The following is a 23,997-nucleotide window of genomic DNA, read 5'->3' as shown; positions in this document are numbered from 1 at the left end:
GCAGCATTATGTCTTGACACCGAATTTTGAGCTGGCACAGAGCAGCCTTAACTTGGCTGTGTAAAGTCACATTATGAATATTAATTTTTGATGTCATTACGTGATTTGTCCACAAGAGGTCGGAAGAGGCTATGATTTATGTGGTGATAAACAACAAATCCGAACGATTTAATGTTGTCAAACTGATAAATGCATTTTATCAGGTTTCATTATGTCAGTTTTGGATGTTACATACACGTACAGAAACATATGTGATGTTGCTACATAAAGCAGTTTGTCCATTTCTTCCGAAATCCACCTGTGATCCGACCTGAACAGATACCTTATTTCCCGACTGTGTAGCAACTCAAATGTAATCAAATGTTATTTGATCTCACCCAAAAATATCACTGACTTGGTGAGGTGTTGCAGCTAAAATGAATCACTGCTGTCACGAGGACCTTTAATAAAAACTGTTTGGACGAAAATACTCGAGAGTGTAAAAATTGTTTTAAATAAAATAAAAACAGATGACAGGCAAAGTTCTGGATCTACAAAATGAAGAAGAAAAAAAAAGGAATTAAGCCGCTTCAGAGAAAGGCCAACATTAGGTCACATCTGGAGTTTGTTTTTTGCCATGTGACAAAACCAGAGGTCTTTTGAAACCGCTTTTGATGTGAATAACACTGAAATTTTGGTCCTGAAAGCAACGTGAAACGTGCGGTTCAAACCAAACGTAAACTGAAATAGTAGTCCCAGCATCATGGGTAAAAATGTATTGTTGTTTCTTACATATACTGCACACATTAACTAACTTTGTCACACAAAACGTGGCTTCTAAACGGTCATGCACACTAGCGTCCAATCAGAACTCGTATTAATCCGCGCATACGGCTTTGTTCTAATGGACCGCAGCCTAAGCGCGCCTGCGCGGAGGGATATTTGAGGGACTACACCCAGAGTCTCCATTCAGCTGGGACTCTACTGCTCAAACTCTCATTAGAGAAGGGGGCGTGCGGGACATCCAGATACACAGTAACCGCGCGAAACTGTCAGTCCCGTCTTTTTAAGGCTAGTTTAGCTTGTGAGCGTTTGAAAGCCGAAGGCAAGTATGTCGTCATGGCAGAGCTACGTGGATAACCTGATGTCGGATGGCTGCTGCCAGGACTGCGCCATTGTTGGGTGCAACTCGGACTCTAAATACGTGTGGGCAGCGCAGGAGGGGGGCACATTCGTAAACATCACGGTAAATACGCGTTATGAGCTACACTCTTTATGCTGCCTTTAGTGGAGGGCTGAAAACTGTGGCTGTGTTTTAATAACTAGTACGCTGCCTACCTAGACAGCACGTTTGGTCAGCACAGGCGCGGAGTCGGAGTGCGGCTCTAAACCGCGTTTAATTTGGAATTAGCGCCAAAAAGGAAGCTCGATTTAAAATAAAGCGGGATTTTACACGCCTTGGCGTAGAACGCGCCAAAATGCTGCTGGAACTCTGCAGCGCTGTCTTTGTAGGAGACTCCCAAGGGTTTGGCACACGGCCATGGTTTCGATCAACCTGTCAGCCCGTTTATTAGAAATCCAGGGCCTGATCAGCTTGAATGGGAGTTAAAGCTAACACATACGGGCTGCTAGCTGACTAAACAAAAAATAATAATTTGGAGATATTTTTGTACACCCAGGATGAGTGCCCTGTTGAAAAAACCCAGCATATGCTGGTTAGGTATGTTTTGACACTGGGATGCTGGTTTAAACTGGTCCTTTTGCTGGTTTAAGCTGGTCCTTTTGCTGGTTTAAGTTGGTCCTTTTGCTGGTTAATGCTGGTCCTTTGCCAGCACATGACCAGCATAAACCAGCAAAGGACCAGCTTAAACCAACATCAAAACATACCTAACCAGCATATGCTGTTTTTTTTCAACAGGGTGCGTTTCGATTTCTTGCGCCTTTACTTATTTGGGCTAAGTCTGTCACTAGATCATCTAGGTTAGCTGGTTGTATTCGGCCAATATATTTAAAAATAATTATTGTGCTGTTAAAACTCAAGTGTCGAGCGTTAAAAGTCTGTGTTGAGGTGGTGCAAAGACTTAAAAGTTTCAGTCATAAAGAGGGAGGTGTTGTTAGTGCAAACAGGCCGATGCGAGTAAGCGGTCAGATTCGAAAATCACCAGACTGACGTTACGTACGTGAACATACGCGTCATTCAGCCGCGGATTGTGCGTAACGTCATTCCAGACTATGGGATCCTCACAGTACCTGCCCTCTTCCCGTTGTCCAAGATGGCGCTCCATAAGTGGGTGTTTAATAAATCTAACAACAGCCTTATTTGTCACACTGACCTTTATTTCCCCCAAGCTTAATGTGGTGCCTTCAGTTGCTGCTTGTAAGTTTACTTTGGGATATGTAGGGTAAACATTCGTTTTACATATTTATTAACAGGTTTATAGGGATAGTTCACCCAAAATTCTTTTAAATTCTTTTAATTCCATTACTCACCTTCATGTTCTTTCAAAACCTGTAAGATGTGAACAAAAAACACTGAAACATTTCTCAGAATATCATTGTTTGTGTTCTACAGAAGAAAGATGGACGTGCAGGTTAGGAAATACATGAGAGTGAATAAATAATGACACAATTTTCATTTTTGGTGAACTACAGCAACAGATGTACAACTCGCATATTTAAAGGGTTAGTTCACCCCAAAATGAAAATTTAATTTACTCAAATTCAAGTTGTTCCAGGCTTGTATCAGTTTCTTTCTTATGTTGAACACAAAAAAAGGATATTTTGAAGAATGTTGGTAACCAAACAGTTGACATCCATTGTATTTATTTTCCATACTATGGAAGTCAATGGCTACCGTCAACTTGGTTACTAACATTCTTCTTTTGTGTAGAATACAGAGAAAAGAAACCCATACAGGTTTTGAACAACTTGAAGGTGAGTAAATTTTCCATTTTGGGTGAACTGTCCCTTTAAGATTATATAGTAGTATATATTGCAAGATTCATTTGGTTATGGAAAACCTGGAAGTATTTGGAAAGTTTGTTTTAAGGTCAGGAAATGTAACGAACGTTAACCATAGTCATACACTTCTTTTGTGAATTCAGTTCTAAAATATTCCATCAGCTAGAAATTGGTACTTTTGGTGGGAGTAATAATGTCTACAACAAGATTTTGAAAAAAATCCTTATCCAGAAATCGTAAAAGACTGGAAAAGTCTTGAGAATTCAGGTGTGGGAATCCTTATATTGGATGTTTACTGCAGTGCTATAGGAATATGCATCTATTAAGGACTGTTGTAATGGATTTATGAAATGAGATTGACAAAGATTTGCAAATAAGTTATTTATAATAATTCAGTAAGTTGAAAGTTTTTGAAGATCAAAAGGACCAGATTCTGTTTGTAAGGCGTTTCGGTGTAGTTCACCTAAAAAACTATCATCTCATCACCCTCATGTTGTTTCAAACCTGCATGACCTCTTGCGTTAAAGCTTGACAGCCTCTGTCGGTCATACGGGTTTGGACTGACAGTAAAAGCAGTAGTTTCCTGAACTGACAGAGAAAGGAATGAGGCCAAGTATGAGTTCAAAAAGGCTTCATGAAGTTCAAGGCTGTGTCTATCGCCATTCAAGCGCCTCCAGACCTCACTGGAAATAGCATCGGCTCGCTGATTCTCACCAAAGAGTAGCTGCTTTTAGTTTTATGTGGTTTGGCCTTAGGGGAAAACAGCTCGGTAGATTCATAGTGGGCCAGTACAAACAAAGCTACTGTGATGCAGTCCAAATGACAATGAAACGAATAAGAAAACTGCACCTTCAGGCTTGATCAGTGCTGGCATTTGACACATAAAACCGTTGTTTAATGTGATTACTGCATTCCAGTTTGAGGGTTAGGCAGAATGTTTCCCAGATATGTCGTGTTGTAGAAGTCCTTCCTTTTAAGGACGATGGTACAAATCAGCTATGCTTTTATCATGCTCCAGAAATATCCTTTGAAAATTGTAGAGTACTCTAAAAATAAACATCCATATTTGCTGTTTAATGATCAAACTGTAGCATTTGTAGTCAGATGTAATTTGGCAGTGTGACTATCAACGATGTTTTCATTGTTTTTGGAAGACTGTTAATCAGAATTGATTAGCTGTTGGGTTGTCCAGTGATTAGCTGAGTAGAAGTGTGGTCACATTTCCTGGAATTGGTGAATTTTCGAAGTAAAAAATAGAGTAATTTCAAAAGAAATCTGTGTGATTGGGAATTTTGCTGTAAGCCCAAACTATACTTCGTTTTTGTACGCGTACACTAGCGCATGCGCACAGTCATGTAGCTTTTCAAAGTATACTCCGTTTGATAGTACGCGCAAACACAGGCGGTCAACACCTGTGTTTAAACTATTTAATCTTTGTCCAGTGCACTATTTTTATCCAGGTATGATCGATTAAAAAATCAATTTTTACCCATTTAAACCAAAGTTGTCTGTTGTTGTCACAGTCTCCACTATTGTGTTGTTGTTTCATCTCTTTCTTTTAGTTTTCTACTGTGAAATAATGGCCCGGGCCAGTGTTGCCACCTTGTGGAACAACTGATTACTGCAAAACAAATTTAATGCGTGTGTCACCTGGTTACAAAAATCGGGTGCCGTGCGTACAGTACGCGCATACTATTCTTTTGACAAAATGTGCGTCACATGCACAGTATGTGAAACCTTGCATATGCGTAAAAACTGAGTTATACTTTGGGCTTCAGGGTTAAAGTTTTCCTTGTTCAAACTTGGCATCAAATTCGAGTTGGGTGCGGTCAACGTAGAGGTGCGGTCAACATTTATCATTGCTCAGCGAAATTTAGTGGACGAAATCCAATCATTTCAATAGCAATCTGCACCTTTGGGAATTTTGCTCAAAGCTGAAAGATTTCCCCCCACAGATGGGTTCAAGTTGGTCATATTTGACACATTTATTGCTGCTCAGCAAAATTTTGTGGGTGAAATCCAGTCATTTCAATAGGAATCTGCATAATTGTGAATTTTGCCTAAATTTTCCCAGACAATTTCCGAACGCAAATTTTCAAAATAAGTAATTCGCTGCACTGACCAACAGAAAGCTGATTGGTTTGAAAGTGACTTTGGTGTGAAACGTGCTTGAACATCGCTACTCTATTGACATTAGACTTTTATTTCCTGCAAAATGTAGGCTAGCTAATTTGACACATTTACTATTACTCGCAGAATTTTGTGGGCAAAGTCCAGTCATTTCAACAGTAATCTTTAAGAATGGGAATTTTTTGCAAAGCTAAAAGATTTGCCCACACAGATTTCGCATTGTGTTTTTGGTCATGTGATTTAATCGCATTAACCAATCGAAAGCTAATTCGTTTGAAAGTGACTTTGGTGTGAGATATGTTTGAAACATTGCTATGCTTTTGACAATGGACCTTTATATTTTTTGCTAATTTGACAAATTGATTGTTGCTCAGCATAATTTTGATGGTGATTTCAATAGAAGTCTGCATGATTGGGAACTTTTCCCAACAGATTTCACAGTGGGCTCAAGTTGGTCTTGCAAATTCGCAGCAGTGACCAACAGAAAGCTGATTGGTTTAAAAGTGACTTTGGTGTGAGATGTTTGAAACATTGCAACACTGTTGACAGTGGATCTTTATTTTAAGCAAAATTTCACTAATTTGACATCCATTGTTGCTCAGCAAAATTTTCGGGGTGAAATCCAGCCATTTCATTAGGAGTATGCACTATTGGGAATTTTGTGCAAAGCCGAGAGATTTCCCCATGCAGATTTAGTAATCATTCAAGTTGGTCATGCAAATTCGCCACATTGATCAACCAAAAGCTGATTGGTTTGATAGAATCCAAACATTGCTACATTGAAAACGGACCTTTTTTGCCTGCAAAATTTTACTAATTTTTAATTTTGTCAGCAAAATACAGTTATTTTAATAGGGGCAAAATTCCCCTCACATTTTTTTTATTGGGTTCAAATTGGTCACGTGAATATGCTATGTTGACCAACAGAAAGCTTCTTGGTTACAAAGTGTTAATTTGTACATCACTACGACAATGTCACTATTGACAATGTACGTTTTTGTTTGTGAAATTTTGCCAATATTTCACTGATGTGACCGCAGCTTTATCAACACTACATGAAAACAAAAACTGAGTTGTCAGGCAGATTTCATAAAAAAAATAAAAAATAAAGGTTAAAGTCGTGTCTAGGCCAGGTGTTTCCAACAGCTGCTAATTTGTCTTTTCACTCTAAAAGTAAACATTGTGCACAAAACAGCTAGTTTTAACTGACTAGCCCACTATATTTAACTTATCTTTTTGTTGTGTTCTTAATGACTCATTGATGTTCAAAGTGCATGATGACATTTCTATGACTTTGTATCTTTAGTTTATCTAAAATATGCATGGATCTCTCCATAAATTATCATGCTCATCTAACCGCCTACCTGCATTTGGTGGTTCATTAATCCATATTAAAATGTAAAAGACTAGACAAGAAGAAACAGTTCCACATTTAATATGGTTTTATTTTTTTTAACACCAGCCCACAGAAATCGACGTCCTAGTAGGAAAAGACCGAGAAGGTTTTTTCACCAACGGCCTGACCTTAGGTTCAAAGAAGTGCTCAGTTATCCGAGACAGCCTCCTAGTCGACAATGATTGGACAATGGACATCAGGACAAAGAGTCAAGGAGGAGAGGCCACGTACAACATCACTGTCGGCAAAGCAGCCAAAGGTACTAGTCTGTTCTTATTTCATCACAAATATCTTTTGTTAGTAAAACTTCCATTTTTTTTTTTTTTTGAGGTAGATGAATAATAATGTAGACGTTTCCTTTCCTCAATATATTTCCTGTATAACACAGGAGTCTTGTTCATTATGTACATTAAATTTATGTATCCTGATTATTTTAAATTATATTTTCTGAGGCAGACTTGGAAGCGGAAATAATGATAGTTTCTATAAATAGTTTTAAAAAATTATTTAAAATCCATTAAATATTCACAATTAGGTGCTGTGAAGTGACACATCAGTGGGTGAATATATATACAGTGGTGTGAAAAAGTGTTGGCCCCCTTCCTGATATCTTATTTTTTTGCATGTTTGTCACATTTTAATGTTTCAGATCATCAAACAAATTTAAATATCCGGTGACAGCAACGGCAATTCACCTGTCACTCAAGTGGCCACGCCCTTAATTATGCAGAACTTTAAGGCTTAATATAATTTAAACGGATGAGTTATAAAAAAAATTCACCCCCCTCAGTTGTCATGAAGGGCAAAATCAGCTATATAGACCAAAATCATTTTTTGAACCAGGCTGTAAACATGTTTTTTTTCAGCTGTAAAGTTGGGCATTTTAACATGGGGAGTCTATGGGATTGACTCCCTTTTGCAGCCAGCCTCTAGCGGCCAGTTGATGAATTACAGTTTAAATCACTTCCTTGTTGGCTTCACGAGAGAGAGCGGGAGGTTGCCGCTTGGTTTTACTGCAGATGCCGACAAGCGCCCTTGTTGTTTTTGAACAGAAGCCGATAAATCCGACGTTTGTCAGGCATCTACATTGTCATCTGAGGAGATTACAAAGATTAAATTAGTGTTTTTTAAACTCTAAAACATGAAATGTGGAGTTATCTGCTTTTGCTATAAAACAAACGTTTAATATAAAAAAACATACTTTCAATGAACTTTAATTTTGTAAGTTACCTGGATTTGTTTCAGTTATCATTACTTAATCAAAACAACCCAACTGCAGTTTGATTGATATTACTTGGAATGTGCAATAAAAAAAACGTGATTTCTGAAAATAAATAAAAATGGATTTCTATGTTTTTGCAAATGAACTCTTCATATACACACTGTAGTGAGGAAAATGTAATGCAAAAATCCTAATAGACTGAAAAATAATCCTAATTTTGCCTGAAATATATATATATAGCCTGAGCCTTTCTTTGAGAATCTTGCTTTTACCAATGTGGGTTTTTGACACCGTTTTTTGCAAAGGAATGCAGCGTTTTATTCTAGCTAGTGATTTTCGAGCGTCTTGGTTGATCACGAGACTTGAGCTCAGGTGTTCAGGAAGTTTCTGGGACCTGTCCAGGTACATTCCCTCTCACATGCATGTGTGTTTCTGCTACTCTCACACACATCTGGGCTCCGTCGCTCGGTAAAATGTGAGAGGATTTCCTGTTTCCTGAAATAAAGTGTTCCTTCATGAATCAATCTTTTTCTTATAGCTCATGGCATGTATTGAGGAGAGGAACTAAACTTGCTTTTCCTGCTCGAATTGCATGAATCACATGCTACAATCTATTTCTCTACCACTTAGGCTAATCAACACTTTCTGGAAATCCACATCTATATCTCCAGATGAATATACTAGTTGTTTGGTCATTGCTAAACTTAAATGGTAACATTGTAAGAAGGTTCATTATTCTACAGCGCTGTTGAATTCTTGATTCTGATTGGCTGACAGACATTATAAGGTGTTGAACTGTGATTAACTGCATTACAGTTCCCGATCACTTTGCCAAATTATTTCAGCTATTTCCAAGAGCCCTACGGCCTGCAACAGCAAAAGAACCAGGAAAAAAACAGCAGTGTAAAAATAGCTTTAAATATTTCCATAAAGGCAAGATGTGCAAGGAAGTAGTATGTGTGAGTGTTTTAAGGATGAAAAATATAATGTATTGAGAGAAAAACTTGGAAATCTTTGGTAATCGTGGTACAAGCAGGATAATGGATGATAAATTAGTGCCGCATTACCACCTCAGATGTGCATTAATGTTTAATAATTCAGCGGCCCGTCGTCAACCATTACTTAAGAGTAATTATATAATTAAGCAGATTTTTGATTAGCATAACATCTGATCCAGTGTGTAGCTTATACTGGCCAAAAAAAAGGGAAATTAATTTATGAAATTATAATAATATTACAAATACATTAATTGTAATATATAAATAGTATAATACTATGTACTAATAACTATATTTAATTTATAATATTGTTTTTAGAACTTTTCAAAAGCTTTAATTACAAATATTAATTGTAATATATAGTATAGTACTATATTAAATATTCTAATTATTTATATTATTTTTGCAATGCAACATTATCATGACAGTCCATTCTTAACTTAAATCTTACATCGTTTCATAACTTAAAATTACTTATATATTTTTAATACCTTTAAATATTAAGCTCTAGTTATTTTATCTGTCCTATCTGGCCTCGTTGATCTTGGTTTGGCTTTTTTCCAGTGCTGGGATTTTCCTGTCCTCTTAACTTCCTCTCTCTGTCTTTTTCTTTCAGTCTTGGTTCTTGTAATGGGCAAAGAAGGGGTCCACGGTGGCGGCCTGAATAAGAAGGCATATTCAATGGCAAAATACTTGAGAGATTCAGGGTTCTAGTTTTTTTTTGTTTTTTTTTCTTGATCAAGTAGTGAAATTTAGGGGAAGAGAAAAAACGTCACCCGCATTCCCAAAAATAAGCTGCCCCCCCACCCCCTCCCCTTGACACACATGTAACGTTTTTGGACATCTTAATGGCAAGGAAGGGTAATGAATCTTGTAAACAACTGCATCGCTTTTTAAGTTGGGAAAGTCGTTTCTTTAATTTTCCCCCTCAAGTTTGTTGATTTTTGTTCTTGTTTTTTTCCCCCCTTTTGTACTCCAGCATTGGTTTTAGTCATGGGCAAGGAAGGCACCCATGGAGGGCTGCTCAACAAGAAAGCGTATCTCATGGCTGAATACCTGAGGAAATCTGGATATTAAGACACCTCCAATCCTAGCTGCTCATTCTGCTAACCCTTCTAGATGGTTTCATCTTCCATTGGTTTTCAACTTTACTTCCATTTGAGCTACCCAAACCCCATTTCTTTCCCATTAATGTACATTTAGTGAGTTCGGTCCCATTTTGGCACTACGATCCCATGGCGCGCTTCAGACCAAAAGCTAGTGTGAAAACTTCGTCTTTTTTTTTTTTTGGGAGTTTGGTTGATTAACCAAGGGCTTGAGCTCAACTCATATTCCCATTCCTAGATCCAATCTGGGAACGGTCGACTGTATGCATATCTACAAGCCTACCGAATGAACCCTAGTTAGGGTAGACGACATATTTAGCGTTTTCGTCAAATGAAATATGGCGTCTGCTCTAACAAATGCCCGTTTTGTCATTTTTCCTCAACCTGAAGTTTGTCTCCATTGGCGCATCAACACTAACTGTAAACGCGACACTACCGATTGATATTTTTTCTCAAGTTGAAGCCTCGTTTAGTTGGCTTTACTGTGATTTTTGAACTGCAGGTAGGATTTTTCCCCCCCATCAACCCCACAATTGAATGTTTATTGACATTCCGTCATTGCACTTACTTTGCTAGCTTATGTAATATATCATTAATTTTCAAGACGACTGCCATTTCAGACAGTGGGTATCAGCGGTTTAGAGTTTCTTTTCAGTCGGACCAATTTTTGTCACTGCTTGGGTTATTTACGCACTACCATAAATGCTAACCAACAAAAAACTAGCGTCTGATCGCAGACTTCACCTCGACACTTGAATCGAATTGAACCCGTACTGTCATGACTGTGGAATAAATTGCCTTCGAGTCGTCAGCGATACAACTGTCTGTCAAAACTTGATGCTTCATCAAGTCCAAATGTGACACTCAAATCATAATGTGTATCCTGTGCCATAATGTAGAGAATCTGTTGTTATCGATTCAAACAGCTTCCCGAATGATTCTGTCGCTGCTTTGTTCAGGGGTTTTTAGTATCAGCTGAAGTTCTGGCCTTGTGGGGTATTTGTACAGGTGACTCTAGTTCATTTCTTTTTTCCCCTGTACTTTTTCATACATCTTGGATACAGTCTGATATGTCTGATTTCATATGCATAAAAACTGAGAAATGCCATAAATTAATTTCACCACCTTGTTTACAGACAGATTAAATAAATCTGTTCCAACCCAGTTACTTGTCGGTTTTCTTTGCTGTGTGTTATTTAAGGGTTCATCTAATGCTTTATAATAATTCATTTTTTTAAGTTTGAAGAAGATAATGGACTGTTTGCACAAAAATTGGAAATTCATGGAAGACATGTTTTATTGCACACAATTTTTCCTGTTTTGCACATAAAAATGGAGAAGTCAAACTTTAACTGAATGTCACAGTGTTTTAAAACTTTCTATCAGATCTTCATCGGTTACCAAAAAAATAAATCAAATACAAATTTCCTTTTTTTTTCCCCATTATGTGGTAATGAGCAACACAGAATCTGTTGAAAGAACTTGATGAAATATGGATTTTTTTTTCTGTTTAATTTTATAAAATAAAATGTTACTTTATTGCACAAAAAAGAACAAATGGTCATAAGGATTTATTGCACAAAAGGAAAAATGTTAATGGAAAAAAAAAAAGATAAATGGGTTTGTTTTAAATTAAGGTTGCAAAGGGATGAAACTTTTTTGGTAAATTTTCAGAAACTTTCCAAAAAAAAAAAAAATCGTGGAAAGTTTCCAAAGATTATTTTTATTGCGCAAAACCACATTTCTCTCAGAACCTTTTTTTTTTTGGTTCTAAAAAACTATTATAAATTTGGGATTTAGAATGTCAATTGCAAAAATATAAAAGGACAATTGTAACAATCAAAATATGGCTTTGTATTTGTCTCAATATGAAAGATTTGTGCACACTTTACTTTTTATTGCGCAAAACCACATTTCTCTCAGAACCTTTTTTTTTTTTTGGTTCAAAAAACTATTATAAATTTGGGATTTAGAATGTCAATTGCAAAAATATAAAAGGACAATGGTAACAATCAAACTATGGCTTTGTATTTGTCTCAATATTAAAGATTTGTGTACACTTTACTTCTAGGTCTACTTGTTTATATTGTTCACCGGTGTGGATATTTACTGTACTTCACAATCACAGATTCTAGCGTACGTCTTGGAATATGACACACATAAGCATTTTCACCGGATATTGCCATCTGAACAAGTAAGTAACAAATCTGCCACGTTTGTTCTGACCAACTGAGGAAAACAGCATTAAAATAAATCTCGCTACCAATGGTGATTAAATCTAAATTAGTTCATATCACATCAAACCGTTCAAATTATTAATGTTAACAACATCAGCATTGCCTATAGTGTGTATTAGTGTTACATGTAGATTTAAATTTCTGTACAGTCTAATCTAATTGTCATACCATTCGAATTTCATATTGAGAAATTATTTTAACCCAAAAAGCTAATTCTCCCTTCGAACTGGTTTTCTTTAAAATACAGATCTTGTGTAATCCCAGGCTATCTGTAATCAGATGCACATTTAAAACTGGAATATAATTTAATTTCATTCACATGTGTTTCATAAACACATAATCCTTTCTGGATTACAACCCACTATCAAAATGATATATTTAATTATTCTGGCTGCTGTGAGAAAAGGCTATAAACGATCCTCCACCTTCAGGATCCTCACATGCGATAGTCTAGTAGCCGGGACAACTTCTTTATGTTTACAGACGTGACGTAATGACGCAGCAGCATGCTCGAATTTCCCGTAAAAACCTACCCGTACCACTCAAATTATTTAAATTATTATAAGCTAACCGCTGTGCATCTGGCTAAATACTTATAGTACTTGCTCAAATATTGATTTCGGCTCATTTTTAACCAAAAAAAAGTTACGGACTGCAGCTTTAACGTATTAGGTGCAGTATGTAGTATTGACAGCTAATGATTAAAATGGGTACGACCATCCAAATTCAAAATACTTGAGAATGTCGTTTCTCCCTCTCTTTACAGTAGACTCAATGCTCGTGTGGGTTGCCAGATTGAGGACACAGCAGGAACGAGTGCAATTGACAACGGAAGGCAACAAGCCTTAAACACTTTAAATCGACTTGACTGATTTATCCACGCTTTAATAGGTGTCAGGTCATAGAGCCGAGGCTTTTTAGATCTCTGATCCAGTTTGCTGGCTTCAGTATGCTGTGTTTTCCACAACCTATTCCACATACTATTGGGTAAACTGGCAGTGGGCGGAGTCATACAGACCAAAACAAAAACAGACATTCCGACACGGAACTCACATTTCAAAGTAGAATAACTGACTCTAGCTTTGTTTTTCGGAGAAACAAATATGAGAACTGAGCATGTTTTCTAAATATGTGAATATTTTTAGAAATTGAGATTTATACATCATCCGAAAGGTCAATATTCGGCCGAGATACAACTATTTGAAAATCTGGAATCTGAGGGTGCAAAAAAATCTAAATATAGAGAAAAATGCCTTTAAAGTTGTCCAAATGAAGTTCTTAGCAATGCATATTACTAATCAAAAATTAAGTTTTTATATATTTACGGTAGGAAATTTACAAAATACCTTCATGGAACATGATCTTTACTTAATATCCTAATGATTTTTGGCATAAAAGAAAAATCTATAATTTTGACCCATACAATGTATTGTTGGCTATTGCTACAAATATACCCCAGCGACTTAAGACTGCTTTTGTGCTCCAGGGTCACATATTTGCAAAGATACAGCATTATATGCAGTCAAAAAAATTACATACAGAACCTTTAAAACCATGTGCAAAGCGCTGGATGACAAAACGACACACAAACAGCAAAAGGTGTAGTATTTTATTCATGAAGAGAAATTAATGTAGACTATTTAGAAACAAGGGTGAGCAGAAAGGTATATTTACAGTAAAGCAACATTAAAAGGCAACCAGACAATCGGTAACAGTTCACGTTGTGTTATCAAAAAACAAACAAAAAACCCTTCGAATCTACTTACCCAACTTACTTCCTACTTACAGTATATAAATGTGTTATACCTAACTACACTTCCAAGATCTCTTGAGTGACTGGTGTATAGAACGGCTCCGCTGTTAATGATCAAAACTAAAACGGTATTGTCAGTGTCGCTAATAAAGTCTTATGGTGTCGTATAAAACATGCAGTTGGTTGCGATCGGATACAGGTTTGAGATGAGTTTGGCAGCAAGCGCTAACGACATTCCCAAAGGTGACATCCAAGTTGGCTAAATTTGCGCACTTCATTTGGGGGGAAATCATGATTTATAAAATTTCGCTGCATAGTATTGCCGAACAGGTTTGTGACGATAATCTGTAAGTGACGGTGAAATGTATTGGAATCTCATTGAGAGTTCGAGTTAGCGGCGGCTAACGCCTCAAGCGCTGGCCTCCATGTTGTCGGGACGCCCCTGCTGCAGCTGTACGACCACAGTCTCCACGGTAACCTCCTCCTCGCTGTCGGTAGTGTCGCTGCGCTCGTCGTAGTCCGAGGACTCGGCATCGGGGCGGGACAGCGAGCCGGACATGGTGCCGAAGGAATGCGCGCTGGTGGAGGCCAGAGATCGCAGCAGGGGTGTGTTTTCCGACACTTCGTTCTCCTCGCTGTCGCTCGACTCGGACTCGGAGTCGCCGTCAGACGGCACGACCTTCTGCTTGCACACGGGGCAGGTCTTCTTGGTTTTGGTCAGCCATGGGTCGACACACTTGCAGTGATAGGCTGATGATTGGTGCAGAGAGAATTAGTGCCACACATCGTGACAAAGCTGATCTATTACAATCCAAATCCTTTCAATTTATTAGTAGTTCATTTAAAAATTCCACTAAATAAAAGTAATTAAAAATGAATAATAAAACATGATCTCCCATGACTATACAATGTACATTAAGTGTGTGTGTGTTTATATGTGTGCATTTTGTATGCATGTAAAAATGTATTTATATTCAAATAAATATCTACTGATAATTGGATTTAATATATAAATTATTCTAATTATTATTCTGCACTTTAATGCCATGAGTTGTTTTTCTTAATTTATAAAAATATTTTTTTCCCTACCATGCCTTCATTTGTTATTTTGTATTTATCAGTAACAAAAACGGCTAATTTTAATAAAAAATTTATCTTACACAAATATAAAGTGTACCCTATGTGCATTTTTTAAATACATATAAAAATGTAAGTTTTTGTATATAAATTGATATTACATACATGTAATATAGAAATTATTTTAATGATTATTGTGTACTTTAATGTCCTGGGTTAATTTTTTTCATAACTTTTTTAAATGTTTACATTTACTACATTTAAATTTAATTTATTAAATTATTTTTAATATTTAAATAAATAATGTATAATTTTTTTTTTTTTATATATATTTTTTTATTTATCTATTTATTTTTTGACTGTTGCATTAACTGACTTGGAAAGTTTTTTTTAAAGATGCTTTTTTTTGTTTTGTTTTTTGTATAAATTTTTAACTAATGTTTATTTATTCATTTATTTTTGTCACGTGGTTACAACATTTTCAACAAAAGCTCTAGGTTAAATGCTTCATTTCATAATTTAATTTAATAATACTTTAGTTAAATAAGTAATACTATTGTTCATAAAAACAAAAACTAATTTTGTGTTGATGGTAGTTTACAATATTTTTACATTATTTTCTTTATTTGTAAACAACACATACTCTGTTGACAATACTTGTTTGGAATATTTTTTCAATATTAAAGTGATTTAACAGCTAAATTTTTCAAGCTGCAAATTAACCAATTTTGTATCTTTTGCTGATCAAGGGCTGAACGAGACAGAAACCTGAAAAAAGCCAGAGGAATTTGAAGGAGGGCAGGACGAATTCCGGGACTTATTGAGCTTGATCCACAAAACCCAGAATCTGAAGGCAAATGCTGCACGTTTATCAGTCATGTGCTGCAAGTGTGAAAATCAGAAGCCCTTCTATTATAGATATTGATGATATATATATATATATATATATATATATATATATATATTACATAAATATCTATAATAGAAGGGCTTCTGATTTTCACACTTGCAGCACATGACTGATAAACGTGCAGCATTTGCTTTCAGATTCTGGGTTTTGTGGATCAAGCTCAATAAGTCCCGGAATTCGTCCTGCCCTCCTTCAAATTCCTCTGGCTTTTTTCAGGTTTCTTTCCACCAATGAAGGAGCGGCTCCGCTGAAGCTCAGTGTTTATATAAGCAGTAAACGAACACAAACGGCCATGGCTGCATGTGACCGTATAAGGAGAAGCTCGTATCTGTCACTGCAGACTCAACGGTTGGTTGAAGCGTTCACAGAGTGAACAAGAGGTTTTGGATGTTACCAATCCACAACAGAAACAACTCGACACTTGGTGAAGCCAATGACCTTGTGGAAAATTCTTCATTTGTTCTGAACTGATGAAGATTTATGGTTTAAGGGAAAACCTGAATCTACTGGGTTACATGTTTGAAAAGCACTTCATAATATAGTTTACCATTACCATGTTCAAACAGCGATCCAATATTCGTCATATATTTGTGCTGAGTTTTTTTTTGTCAATTTATTTAATCAGATTTTACTACAATCTTCCTTTTTCCCTCATGATTACGTTTCCTCGAGATCACGTCAAGTAGACTAGCGATTCGCAATGATGGTAGTAGTAGTATCCAATATTCATGATATATTTGCAGTCATTTTTTGGTAATAGAAAATTAAACAAAATTGTATCAATTTTTTAACCAATTTTATTATATTAAGTTTTTTTTTCCCCCCACCATTAATTTTATTCATGATCACAGTAGACTTGCAATGATGATTCGCAAAGGTTTGGATTTTGTGTATATTTGTGATACATTTGCGCTGATTTAAAAAAAAAAAACATTTTTTGGGCAATAGAAAATTAACCAAAATTTTATCTTTTTTCTTTTTTTTAAACTTCACTATAATCATTCCCCCCACCATTAATTTTATTCATGATCACAGTAGACTTGCAATGATGATTCGCAAAGGTTTGGATTTTGTGTATATTTGTGATACATTTGCGCTGATTTAAAAAAAAAAAAAATTTTTTGGGCAATAGAAAATTAACCAAAATGTTATCTTTTTTCTTTTTTTTAAACTTCACTATAATCATTGTTTTTTTCTTCATGATTAAGTTTCCTCAAGACAACATCAAGTAAACTAGCGTTTCGCAATGATTTTGAATTTGCAAATTCAGTAGACGTTTCCGATATTCATTATATATTTGCACAATTTTTTTGGCAATAGAAAATGAACCCAAATTGTATACATTTTTTTTTTTTTTTTTACAATTTTCCTAAAGATCACATCAAGTAGACTTACAATAGAGAGTCACAAAAGTTTTTGATTTTGCAAATACTGGCACTGATTTTTTTGGCACTATAAAATTAATCAACATTGAGTTTTTTTTTTTTTTACTATAATTAATCCCCCGCCCCATTAAGTCCTCTCAAGATCACGTCAGTTAAGACTAGTGATTTGTTTTTGAATTTGCAAATTCATTACACGCATCGAATATTCGGGATATTAGATATCTGCAATGATTTTTTGGCAATGGAAAATAAACCAACATTGTATTTTTTTTATTGTTTTCCCCCACCATTAATTTTCTTTACGATCACGTCAAGTAGACTAGCAATTAGAGCTGCACGATATTGGAAAAAATTCACATTGTGATATCTTGTTTTTCTGCGATATATATTGTGATACGAAAAAAAAAATCACCGGATGACTTGAATAGCTCTATTTGGAAAAAAGATTATCAATGATTGGTGTGATTTTGTAGGAGAGTAAATCAGCATAGAAAATAAACAAATTACAAGCACGGATAAATATAAATATGATAGAAATAAATAAACAGTGCTTTATATTTTTCAGGTAAGTCTAACAGAAATTGAATAATCAAATGTAAAATAACACTGCATAGAGTCTTCACTGTATAAATTAAATCTAATAAATCTGTGTTAAAGCTACAAAAGTGATTTTTCTCTACGCGTTTTGTTGTTTGATCAACATTCATGACACAGAAAGCAACAGGAACATTAATCTGCTGTGAACCAATATTTCTATAGCTCTGACTGATTTTAAAATGTAATTTTGTCAGCCCCTGCAATGGGTCGTATTGACGTTACCTGAGCGGTTGAAGTTACGCTATACGGAGCTCTTTGCATTTACTGCTTGGACGGAGCAAGAACACCTTCTAAAATGCATGTGCAGATTCAGTCGAGAGATAAAGTTTACCCTCTTCTGTTGAACTGAATTCATGAAGAAAACTATTTGCTAAACTAGCCGTAACATTAACAGCACCGCTGGAATACAAGTGCGCGGTTCTGTCAGTCAGACGCGCACGAAAGCTGCATGTGCCTCAGGAACATTAAACTGCTGTGAACCAATATACTGTTACACATCCATTTCTTTCTCAATTGTTTACCTTCACTTAAAGCCATAAGCATCTGTGTTTACAAGGATATCGATCGCGATATATCGATGCTGAAACGATATATCGTGCAGCGCTACTAGCAATTCAAAGTTTTTGAATTAGCTAATTTGTTAGACATATTCGATATTTGTGATATATTTGCACTGAATTTTTGAGTTTGCACATCTGATTCACTTCAACCTGATTCATAGATTTGTAAGTCTGATTCACCAATTTGTTTGAATCTCTGTCTTTGTCTGAAAGAATATTTAAAGACAGTATTTTAACATTTTTAAAATCATTTCATATTTCAGTATTTATTTGTATTGTTGTATGCTGAATTACAATTTCTTTCTAAAGCTACTTTTTTTTTGTAATGCCTATTCAGAGATTGGATTGATGAAATGCTTACTACACTATGATCCGTCTATAGATAAATTATATGGAGATTTACTTGTAAATATTAATATGCATTTCTATAGCCCTGGCTGATTTTAAAATATCATTTTGGCAGCCCCTGAAATGGGTCGTATTGACATTACCTGAGCAATTGAAGAATACACTACAGCGCTCATTCAAAGACGTGCATTTATAATACTGCGGTTCTGTCAGATGCGCGTGAAAGCTGCATGTGTTACTATAACAAACACTGCGTGTTTTCTTTCAGAATCATCATTGGCTGGTAGAAATACAAAAATAGGTTACATTAAAGTTTTTACTTAAAAATTAAGATAACGTAAAGGTGCAAAATAATAAAATTTTAGACACACTGTCAATAATTACGGCAATGAAAATAAAGCCCTTGGAGAACTGTTGCGATCAACACACAGCGGTGTTTCTTTACCGAATGAATCCACGTTTTTAAACGAATCGAGTGAGTCAATGATTCAGTGAGCCATTTATAAAGGCAGTCACTTGCTTCGTTTCTGAATGAATCAGCCGTTTGTTTGAATCGACTGAATGACTTACTTAAGACAGTGATTTGCCACCACTTAGTGGCGCTTTTAGTTTTATATTTAGAGCATTGTTTCTTTTTTAAAATCATTTCATATTTCAGTATTTATTTGTATTGTTGTATGTTGAATTACAATTTCTTTCTAAAGCTACTTTTTTTTTGTAATGCCTATTCAGAGATTGGATTGATGAAATGCTTACTACACTATGATCCGTCTATAGATAAGAGTTTAAAAGAGCCTGCAGTAGAGTGCCAGTGTGTTGTCGTATATGACAGCAGCTGTGTGTTGCGGGTCTGCGGTCATACGACAGGAAAAACCCGCTCTCTCTGTCAGCGAGGCAGACTGCAGCGGCCGGCAGAAGCCATGAATCAGCACAGCGTCCGGATGAAGAAAACCATTGAGTCAGCAGAGACGCCACGAGCGGGAACCAGAGGAAGGTGAACATCAGAGTGAAACACACACGTTTGCAGGCCTTTATCTGTGTGTGACGGGATTCAAGAGCCTCAGTAATGTCCACACGGATGAAACAACTGCTGGTGTTAAAATTAGTGCTGTCAGACGATTAATCGCATCCAAAATAAAAGTTTTTGTTTGCATAATATATGTGTGTGTATTGTGTATATTTATTATGTATCTATAAATATACACATATATTTTGAAAATATTTACATGTATATATTTATATTCATATAATTTATATCAAATATATACATGCATGTGTGTGTATTTATATATACATAATAAATATACACAGAACACACACATATGCAAACAAAAACTTTTATTTTGGATGCGATTTATCGCGATTAATCGTTTGACAGCGCTAATATATGCAGTATATATATATATATATATATATATATATAATATCATATACATGCTTTGGGGTAAGTTGTGCCATCTAAAAAACAACGTTTTTTCCTCTAAATGCTGAAAATTGTTAATATTCTCAATATTACATTTTTCTGGCTGATGTATGGAAATGTGAATAATGTAAGTTTAGATTACTTTCATACTACATACTATATAGAATATAACGGTCGTATGTAGTGTACACTGCATAGTATTTAGTAAACAGTAAGCTAGTGTTCAATTTTAAATCTCATTAATATGATCACTTCTTATGCAGCGAAATATTAAACTTCGGTGGTTTAGCTTTCCCTAGGTCTCCAACTAGCACAATTAATAAATATGTTATATACTGTGTAAATAATAATAATAAAATATGCTATTAAGACAAAAACGTAATATACACTAGGGGTGTCACAATATACAGGTATTGACGATAACCGTGATGTAAAAAAAAAAAAAATGAAATACAGATACTTTGTTAATACTACACAAAATAATATCTGGAAAAATCCAGCACCAGTATCTGGTTGACACTCCAATACAGTAGGTGGTGCTATTGCACCTTAACACTGATGCCACCCATCATAACGAAAATGGAAGATGATGCAATATCTATTACTGTCATAAAAAAAAAACATGTCAGATTAGATGAAACATCAAAGCGAGACACTTCTGCAACCAGAAAAAGTTTGCAAGTCAACATGCAAGTTTTTTGTATTCCGTAAAAAAGGAGGGTGTCTGTTCACACCAAGGATGATAACTATAAAGTTTTTAAATTGTTCTAATTTTATGAGAACAGACACACACCACAACTATAACAATAACGCTACAGAGGAAAAATATAGTTGGAATCACTTTCAGAGCAATTTTTCCAATTAAAACACTAGCTGCGTTTCCATTACCCTTCAAATTGTGCAAATTAGAATTGCGAATTGAAAATACGCCTAATGGAAACACATCAATTTCGCAAAAACTCCCGTATATCGCAAAAAAGTTTTTACACTCGCATGAGGTGGTTTTTCAGGCAATTCGAAAAAGGAATATTTCACAAAACTGCAATGGAAACGGCTTTTTCGCATTTACAGGTCACATGGCGTATGTAAAAAGTCATATGATCATTCTTCAATGTACTATAACCTCCAAGAAACACTTCATAAGTGGCCGCGCTCCAGTATAAGGGGCATTCCCTACCATTAATGCTTAGACAATTTACACTGCACACGTCTGCGGTGCAGTGTGGCTCTGATACGGCCACTGAAGCTGATTAAGGCCACTCTAGTCAATGCTTGTGCTTATTCCAGCTGCGCCACGCACGTTTCTGAATCGGCTCTCTGTGCTGCTTCTGTAAAGATACACGCATACACCTCCTTTGAATAAATATAGCCAAAATCCGTCAAAATCCATTGCCATGACTTATCGCGAGAGGCAAAAGGTTACGTTTTAGTCGCACAACATTGGTTAATGGAAACGCCGTCATTTCGCAATACTTTTTTATTGACATTTATAAAATATCGCCAAAGTTTTGCGCAAATCTGTAATGGAAACACGCCTACTGACAACCAATCAGAATCCATCCTGAGAGAGCTTAAGCATTTAAAGTGGCAGACGACAAAAACGTACAGCATGCTTATAATGAATAAATCGTGCATTGGTGTGGACACTAATATAGTTATCGTTATCTTTACAGTTATCGTTCTTATGTGAATGAGGCTTTGAAGCAGCAGATGACAAAACTGCAGCACACACTTAAAATAAGAAATAAGCTATCGTCAGCTAGTGTGGATGCTAATATAGCTATCATTACAGTTATCACTAAAGCTATCTTAACAGTTATGGTTTTTGGTGTGGATGGGGCTTTAAAGCAGCAGACGACAAAACTCCAGCGCACACTTATAATAAGAAAGTTATCGTCCGCTGGTGTGGATGCTAACAGCTATAGTTATAGTTATTGTTCCTGACGTGAACAGGGTTTTTAAAGTGGCTATCATTATAGTTAGCTAGTTATAGCTAGTACAGATTAACAGTTTTTTAACATGTTTTTTAACAGTTATGGTTACAAATTACAAACGTAAAAGTTATTAATTGTACTAATAGCGTTATTTTTATTCCCCAAAATTTCTATCGCTGTTGCGATAGTATAGTTATTAGGGATGCACCGATACTGCGCTCCTGTACTTGTACTCATACTTGTAAAAATGCCCCGATACCACACAGCGTGTGAATAGAGCTGTGTCCAGAAAAAGAAACACTGACAACAGAACAACAGAGAGTAGAATGGAGCTATTAGAGATTAAGGATGTCTAAGAAGTACATGTAAGTAATTAACATATCAGAATCAGAATCAGAATGAGCTTTATTGCCAAATTTGTTCAATTACAACTTAAATGCTTACGTTTACATTCTATGTCTATTTAAATAAATAAAAAATAGGCAAAATGTGTAAGGATAGTTCACACAAAGATGACAATACTGATTTTTTTCCCCTCTTCATGTTTATCTGTGCAACACAAAAGGTTAATTTTTAAAATAATATCCTGGCCTCTCCATTTCATATAATGGAAATTAATGGGGACTGAGGCTGTAATGCTACAAAATGACACCAAATGGGCAAAAAAGCACCATAAAATTGGTTAATTTGATTTGTCATTAAGCCATACAATAGATCATTTGTGATGAGCAGACCAAGAGACATGCAAAAAATAGGGATGCGGTATCGGGTCCGATACTGCGATCCTGTACTCGTAGGCCTACTCGTAAAAATGCCCCGATACCAAAAGCCGATACCACACAGCGTGTGAATAGAGCTGTGTCCAGAAAAAGAAACACTGACAACAGAACAACAGAGAGTAGAATGGAGCTATTAGAGATTAAGGGTGTCTAAGAAGTACATGTAAGTAATTAACATATCAGAATCAGAATGAGCTTTATTGCCAGGTATGTTTACACATACGAGGAATTTGTTTTCGTGACAGAAGCTTCCACAGTGTAACAGAATGACAGCGACAGAACAAAAAACACAGATAATAAAAAAAATAATAATAATAAAATAAAAAATAGAACAAGTAAATAAGGAATAAAAATATACAAATAGACAGTTGTATGTACAGGTATATTATGTGCAAATTGAAATTTTGACTGAGTATGTGTGTTAGATAAATAAGTGTATGAGTGAATAAATAGTCTGTATAGCGGATGTGCGCGAGCTGATAAGCAGAGCGCGCTAAGAGTAGATTGAGCACGCGGCGGCACAGATGTGCGAGCTTGTCGAGTGAATATCTCACAGACATCACTGGAAAGTTTGTAGTTCGGTCGGATATGTCAAAAGCAAGCAAGTACAACAATGCACAAGTTACTAAAGTTATTTGACGGTAAGGAGAGCGAGAGAGCGAGCACTTCTGTTGCATGATCTTGATTGCTGTTCGCTCCATTAGCGCATGCATTTGGATTAAAACGAAATTAAGATTAAAATTTTTTATCGTAAATATAAAACAAAAATTATAGGGGCATTCACTATAAACATTTATTTTAAACGTCAAGCATACACAACTTTATTTAAAGCAGAAGTGAAACTAGCAGACTGTGTGAAATGCGCTAGGCTGTAAGTGTCTCTCATTCTGCATTTATTTATATTTAATTTATATTTACCAAAATAGTACGCGCGTACTCGTATAATGTATAACGAGTGGTTCCCTGCATTATTATAGGAAAACGTCTTGTGATTACAGTATTGAGCTGCTGCAATGGAGCAGCTCTAATGCGCCATTAAAATGAACAGTGAAAGTAACAAAACATTTTATAATATAATTAAGTGTGGAAATAAATGAAGGAAATATCTGTTTGCTAAATGAAGCCAACTAACATGATTCATAGTAGTAGTATTATTATTATTATTATTATTATTACTATTATTTTGTTTCTGTACCCAATAT

At 35.7% G+C, this 23,997-nt stretch overlaps 2 protein-coding genes across 3 annotated transcripts in view; one reads left to right on the top strand and one right to left on the bottom strand.

Moving 5' to 3' along the window:
- Nucleotides 1–912: 912 nt before the first annotated feature.
- Nucleotides 913–10,523, top strand: LOC107701227 (profilin-2-like). Of its 2 annotated transcripts, none has more exons than XM_016503186.1 (3): nt 913–1,225; nt 6,533–6,725; nt 9,303–9,659. In XM_016503186.1, exons 1-3 carry the CDS (start codon nt 1,091–1,093, stop codon nt 9,398–9,400), a joined length of 426 nt encoding a protein of 141 aa, XP_016358672.1. In that variant the 5' UTR covers nt 913–1,090; the 3' UTR covers nt 9,401–9,659. The 2 variants fall into 2 exon arrangements, with proteins under 2 accessions (XP_016358672.1, XP_016358671.1); XM_016503185.1 differs by lacking the exon at nt 9,303–9,659 and adding an exon at nt 9,666–10,523 and having other exon boundaries at nt 919–1,225.
- A 3,027-nt stretch (nt 10,524–13,550) lies between these two features.
- Nucleotides 13,551–23,997, bottom strand: part of LOC107701214 (E3 ubiquitin-protein ligase RNF13-like) — a 25,638-nt gene continuing 15,191 nt past the window's right edge. Inside the window, exon 7 of the mRNA XM_016503175.1 lies at nt 13,551–14,538. Within this exon, the coding sequence (XP_016358661.1) occupies nt 14,192–14,538 (347 nt within the window). The 3' untranslated portion in view covers nt 13,551–14,191. The remainder of the gene's footprint in view (nt 14,539–23,997) is intronic.

This window comes from Sinocyclocheilus anshuiensis, unplaced genomic scaffold, assembly GCF_001515605.1.
Source record: "Sinocyclocheilus anshuiensis isolate Anshui unplaced genomic scaffold, SAMN03320099.WGS_v1.1 scaffold1754, whole genome shotgun sequence".
Taxonomy (NCBI): Eukaryota; Metazoa; Chordata; class Actinopteri; order Cypriniformes; family Cyprinidae; genus Sinocyclocheilus; species Sinocyclocheilus anshuiensis.
Note: the sequence above shows the minus strand (reverse complement) of the source record. Positions and strands in the feature narration are given on the sequence as shown.

Excerpts from the sequence above, each read along its gene's own strand:
- LOC107701227 (XM_016503185.1), top strand. The coding sequence starts at position 1,091 with ATGTCGTCATGGCAGAGCTACGTGGATAACCTGATGTCGGATGGCTGC. Across the intron at positions 1,226-6,532 it reads GCACATTCGTAAACATCACG|CCCACAGAAATCGACGTCCT; the intron begins GTAAATACGCGT and ends TTTTAACACCAG. Across the intron at positions 6,726-9,665 it reads TGTCGGCAAAGCAGCCAAAG|CATTGGTTTTAGTCATGGGC; the intron begins GTACTAGTCTGT and ends TTTGTACTCCAG.